The sequence below is a fragment of the Pipistrellus kuhlii genome, unplaced genomic scaffold (assembly GCF_014108245.1).
Source record: "Pipistrellus kuhlii isolate mPipKuh1 unplaced genomic scaffold, mPipKuh1.p scaffold_m20_p_2, whole genome shotgun sequence".
In the NCBI taxonomy this organism is placed as follows: Eukaryota; Metazoa; Chordata; class Mammalia; order Chiroptera; family Vespertilionidae; genus Pipistrellus; species Pipistrellus kuhlii.
The window spans coordinates 164,173,119-164,178,918 of NW_023425515.1; the positions used below are offsets into that span (position 1 = coordinate 164,173,119).

Genomic DNA, 5,800 nt, shown 5'->3' on the forward strand with positions numbered 1-5,800 from the left:
CTCTTCCGGAGTCTCTTTTCAGTGAAAGGTGGGGGTAGGGACGATCAAAGGGACTTGCTAAAAATGAGATTAACGAGATACATAAAGGCTTTTTCCCAGCCAATCTACTCAAGGCCTGCTGTGGACCCAGCTATTCTGCCCTGCCTGGCCCACGGTGAGCCAAAGGGAGTTCAGGCATGGTTCGATTCTAGTCAAGGGCATGTACATTGGTTGCGGGCACTTCCCCAGTGGGGGGTGTGCAAGAGGCAGCTGATCGATGACTCTCTCTCATCGATGTTTCTAACTCTCTATCTCTCTCCCTTCCTCTCTGTACAAAATCAATAAAATATATATATATATATATATATATATATATATATATATATATATATATATATATATAAAACAAACAAACAAACAAATAAATAAGAAGCCCCAGGGCCTGTAGAAGCTCAGAAGAACCCTTCACCTACCTGAAGAGTCAGAATCCTGACTTGTTCTTCCTGCCACAGAGCAGGTATATTTACTCAGGATACCAGGGAAGAGGACTGGGACTCGAAGGCAAGAGACTCCTGCCTCTCCAGCAGCTCTGCCCCACTCTTAGAGGGAGCCCCTTGCCAAGGAATACAATGAGAGGGAACGTGGAGGACATAGAGCCTCACCATGTTTGATATCATTCAATACCTTAGGTCAGTGGTCGGCAAACTCATTAGTCAACAGAGCCAAATATCTACAGTACAACGATTGAAATTTCTTTTTTTGAGAGCCAACTTTTTTAAAACTTAAACTTCCTCTGACGCCACTTCTTCAACATAGACTCGCCCAGGCCGTGGTATTTTGTGGAAGAGCCACACTCAAGGGGCCAAAGAGCTGCATGTGGTGTGAGAGCCGCAGTTTGCCAGCCACAGCCTTAGGTGGATGAAAAGAGGGAATCAAGGAGTGAGTGAGAAAACGAATGGTGAGCAGACCAAACACAGGCTCCACAGCGTGGGCCCGTGTGTTCTTGGCAAAGTCCCCCCGTCTCCCTGAGCCTCGGTTCCCTCGCTGGGTGAGGGTGAGTGTTCAGAGATGATGGCTACGAACCCCCTTCATAAACATGGAAGTACTACACATACTTTAAAATTAAAAATGGATGTTTTTCAATAGCAAGAGCAGGTCGTCTGGAGCCACATGCCTGGTTCAAATCTTGTCCCTGCTCATCCACCTGGGTAGGTATAATGGCTGTACCTACCTTCTAGGATTTGGGAGGATTAAATTACTTTGTTCATGCAAAGTACTTAGAGCAGAGTTAGAAAATGGAAAGCTTGTTGTTGTTGTTGTTTTTTCCTTAAATTAAGCTGATAGCAAAGAAATCTTAGGGCAGGATGCTGACTGCCACCCCTCTCTCTCTCTCATTTGTTCTCTTTAAATTTATTTTGAAAATCGGTTGACCCCCTCCCTTCCCCGCCCCCGGCCTGGCTGTGGATCATGCCGCCCGTGGCGGCCCCGACTGCCGAGGGAGCGGCGGCCTAGGACAGTTGGCTGTTGGGTGACACTGGTTCCCCCCGCCCCGCCAGACGTTTAAGAGGCGCGTCCCCCGCCGCGTGACGGGGTGGGGAAAGAGGTATCGTCTTTATCAGAAAGTGAAGAATCTCAGGACTCATCTGATAGCATCGGCTCCTCACAGAAAGCCCACGGGATCCTAGCCAGACGCCCATCTTATAGTTGCCATTGCCCCCAATGGAGCCTTACAGCTGGCCAGTCCAGGCACAGATGGAGTACAGGGACTTCAGACACTAACCATGACAAATTCAGGCAGTGCTCAACAAGGTACAACAATTCTCCAGTATGCACAGACCTCTGATGGACAGCAAATACTTGTGCCCAGCAACCAGGTGGTTGTACAAACTGCCTCGGGAGATATGCAGACATATCAGATTCGTACCACACCGTCAGCGGCTTCGCTGCCACAGACTGTGGTGATGACATCTCCTGTGAGTCTTACATCTCCGACAACTAAGACAGATGACCCTCAGTTGAAAAGAGAAATAAGGTTGATGAAAAACAGAGAAGCTGCTCGAGAATGTCGCAGAAAGAAGAAAGAATATGTGAAATGCCTGGAAAATCGAGTTGCAGTCCTGGAAAATCAAAATAAAACTCTAATAGAAGAGTTAAAAACTTTGAAGGATCTTTATTCCCATAAAAGTGTTTGATATTTAAGAAAATATTTTTGTGGACTTGCCTAAAAATTAAATGGATTTTTTCTTTTTAAAAAAAAAAAAAAAAATAAATAAATTTATTTTGAAAATCTACTTGGCTTAATTGAGTGACTCACGAAAAGAGCAGCATCCCATGTAGCAGACACAGAGGAGCACCCCCCTGTTGGCCTCCTCTTAACTTTAGCAGTGGCTTGGGGCTTTGCCTTGAAGTGCCAGGCAAGTATTGGTGAGACTCAGTCGCCATGAAAAGCAGCTCTTGACATTTCTGACAGTGACACAGCCTGCTGCTGGATTTGACAACAGCGAACTGCTCACTTTTAGATATCTGTCCATGGAGCCCGCGCCAGCCAAGGGCACATGATGGGGTGGCAAGGCAGGGTGAGTCACCCACAGACGTACCCTAGGCTGGAAGCCAAGAGGCCTCAGGTCTGGTCTTGCGTTATTTGTTGTCTTCTGTGCGTGTGTGTGTGTGTGTGTGTGTGTGTGTGTGTGTGAGATCTTATTTTCAGCATTCGAAACCCAGCACTGCTGTCTACCTCTTGTACATTCAGTGGCACCTTCTGTGCTGGGACCTGTGCAGGTTACCAGAAACAAAAGGGAAGCAGCCATAGCAGCTGCCCTCAGGGGGTCACGGAGGGCACACAAAAGGACAGTTGGTCCAATTGCAGCCCTTCGTGCAGCTTGAGAAAGCAACGTGATGTTTGAGCTGAATCATCAAATATGAGTCAGACTTTCCAGGTAAGACAAGGTCAGAAGACATTAGAGCTGGAGTACAACCTGTTCAAAAGCAGCTCGAGAGCCTCGCAGAGCCCGGGAACGGCACCTTGCAGGGAGCGTAGTCTCTGATGTTCTGTGTGATCTTTCTCAGGACAGATCCCGCCTCTCTCCTCAGCATCCCCACCAGTAAAATCTAATTCTTCCCGGAACACTTTTTATACGGGTCCATCTGGGAGGTTGCTAGGAAGAATCCAATGTTGCCCAGGCCTTTAGGTCTGAGAGGGGGAAATAATCTGCAAAATCTAAAAGCTCCAGTTGTCAGTGGCCTAAAACGATGGCTCTCTTGAGAACAGCTGGAGGGCTTGTGAAATCAGAGATTGCTGGGTCCTCCGCTCTCCTCGCTCAGGCATCTGGAGAAAGTTCTCAGAATTTGCATTTCTAAGTTCCAGGTGATGCTGCTGCTGCTGGTCTCAGACCGCCCTTTGAGCAAGCCCGGCCAGGAAAAACAAAAAGGACTCAGAGCTGGAGATTAGGAGGAGACCTCACACTGAGCAGGGCCTTGAAGACCCGGTAGAATTTCCGCGGCAGGAGCCTGCGTGGAGGGGGTGGGTTCGGGGGAAAGAGACTGTGTGTGCTGTCTTTGCTGACCTACACACATCCCAGGCCCCATCCGTTCCCCAGATTCAGCTCCTCTCGTTTGAATTCAATCAACCCTCCGAGCTGGCTCTCCCTGGGGTCGGCTTGTCTGGATCTTGGGTGGGAAACAAACTGCCCACCCTGTGCAGCAGGAGCCCCCCTCCCCTAGGGCAGCTGAGGAGGAAGGAAGCTGGGTAGGCTGACGCACAGACGGAAATAGTCTGAGCTCACTGCTGTTCCCAAGCACACATCGACCGGCAATTATTTCTTGTAAATTGCTTTCCCGGTTATGTTCAGAACCTGTGCGTGTGTGTGTGTGTGTGTGTGTGTGTGTGTGTGTGTGTCAGAGAACAAACACTGAGAGAGACCTGGGAGGAGGTGGATAGCTGGGGAGTGGTATCCAGAGGGAGGGGAGCCCATGTCTGAATCTTCACCAAGAACCAGGGAACTGTTGACTCTTAAAACTTGAAATATTAGAACCTTCCATTCACTTTTTTAAAAAATCTTTATTGTTCATATTCTTACAGATGTTCCTCTCCCCCCCCCTGCCCCCTGTTGCTCCCCTCCACCAGGTTCCCACCCCACCCTCTGCCCATTCCCCACCCATTATTGTCCTCATCCATAGGTGCACAGTTTATGTTCAGTCTCTTCCCACATCCCCCTCTCCCCTTTTCCCCAAGAATCGTCAGTCCACTCCCCTTCCATACCTCTGATTCTATTATATTCACCAGTTAATATTGTTCATCAGGTTTTTTAATTCCCTTGGCTTTTAGTTTCATTTGTTGATAGTTATGTATTTGTTGATCATAATTTTTATCTTTATCTTCTTCCTCTTCCTAAAGAACCCCTTTTAGCAATTCATATAATTCTGGTTTGGCGGTGATGAACTCCTTTAGCTTTTTTTTTTTTATTAGTGAGGCTCTTTATCCAGCCTTTGATTCTGAGTGATAGCTTTGCTGGGTAGAGTATTTTTGGCTGTAGGTTCTTACTATTCATCACCTTGAATATTTCTTGCCATTCCCGTCTGGCTTGCATGTTGAGAAATCAGCTGACAATTGTATAGGTGCTCCTTTATAAGTAACTACCTGCTTTGCTCTTGCTGCTTTTAATATTCTCTCTTTGTCTTTTTGCTCTTGGAATTTTAATTATAATTTGTCTCGGTGTGGTCCTCTTTGGATTCCTTTTGTTTGGAGATCTGTGCACTTCCTGAACTTGTAAGTCTAATTCTTTCACCAGGTGGGGGAAGTTTTCTGTCACTATTGCTTTCAGTATGTTTTTGATATCTTGCTCTCTCATCTTCTGGGACCCACATAATTCTGATGTTGGTTCGCTTGAAGTTGTCCCAGAGGTTTCTTACATTATCTTCAACTTTCTGGATTCTCTGGCCTTCTTGCTTCTGCGGAGGAGTGTTTTCTGGCTCTTTATGTTCCAAATCTTTGACTTGATTCTTGCGATCCTCCATTCTGTTTTTAGGACTCCATAAAATATTTTTTATTTCAGACAATGTATTCTTTATTTCTTGTTGATCCCTTATTAATTCTAGTTGATCCCTTTTCATATCCTCATAGGTCTTGTTTATTTTATTGGCCTTTTCTAGGAGATTCTTGAACAACCTTATAAGTGTGGTTTTGAACTCTATATCCAGTCGCTTTTTGTCCTCCATTTCTTTCGTTTGTGATCTATTTCGTTGTCTCGGCATTTTTGCAGCTTCCCTGATGGGGCAGAGTTTCAGGGTGGAGCCTACAGCCTTGGCTTCCATCAGCCCTGCCCTATGCAGCTCCTGAGTCTCAGTGTTCCTCAGGGTCCTTCAGTACTTGCTGCAAGCACCTCTGAGAGAAAGGTGCCCTCGAGTTTCGCCTGCTACCGAACAGTCTAGTCTCTCCCCCAATGGGCCTGGAACTGGGGTTCAGTTCAGTTGGAAGTGGGATTGGAGGTGGCGTTCAGAGCAGTCTGGAGCCCCTGTCTCCTTCCTGCCAGAGCAAACCCGCAGCACAGCCAACCGTCTCTGCACGCAATGTGCGTGCCTCCGGGGGCTCTGCCTTTCGCCGCTTCCCTGGGGTTCCGCCTTACAGCCCAGCTCCCTCTGGTTGAGCCTGGGTCCCCAAGGTCTGGCCTAGAACTGGAGTTCAAAGCAGTCGGAACTGGGGCTCAGCACAGTTGGAGTGTTTATCTCCTTCCCACTAGGGAACTCCAGGCAGGCACTCGCCGTCCCGCCCTTCCTCTCCGGCTCCGTCCTCTCCGCGCGCGCTGCGTGTCTCTGTACCTTAGGC

The 5,800-nt window shown here is 47.7% G+C and overlaps 1 protein-coding gene across 1 annotated transcript; it reads left to right on the plus strand.

The window, feature by feature from the left end:
• Positions 1-1,410: 1,410 nt before the first annotated feature.
• On the plus strand, positions 1,411-2,183 carry LOC118724227 (cyclic AMP-dependent transcription factor ATF-1-like). Its single transcript, XM_036447292.2, has one exon. The coding sequence runs from the start codon at positions 1,761-1,763 to the stop codon at positions 2,169-2,171; it is 411 nt and encodes a 136-aa protein (XP_036303185.1). The 5' UTR covers positions 1,411-1,760; the 3' UTR covers positions 2,172-2,183.
• The last annotated feature ends 3,617 nt before the right edge of the window (positions 2,184-5,800 follow it).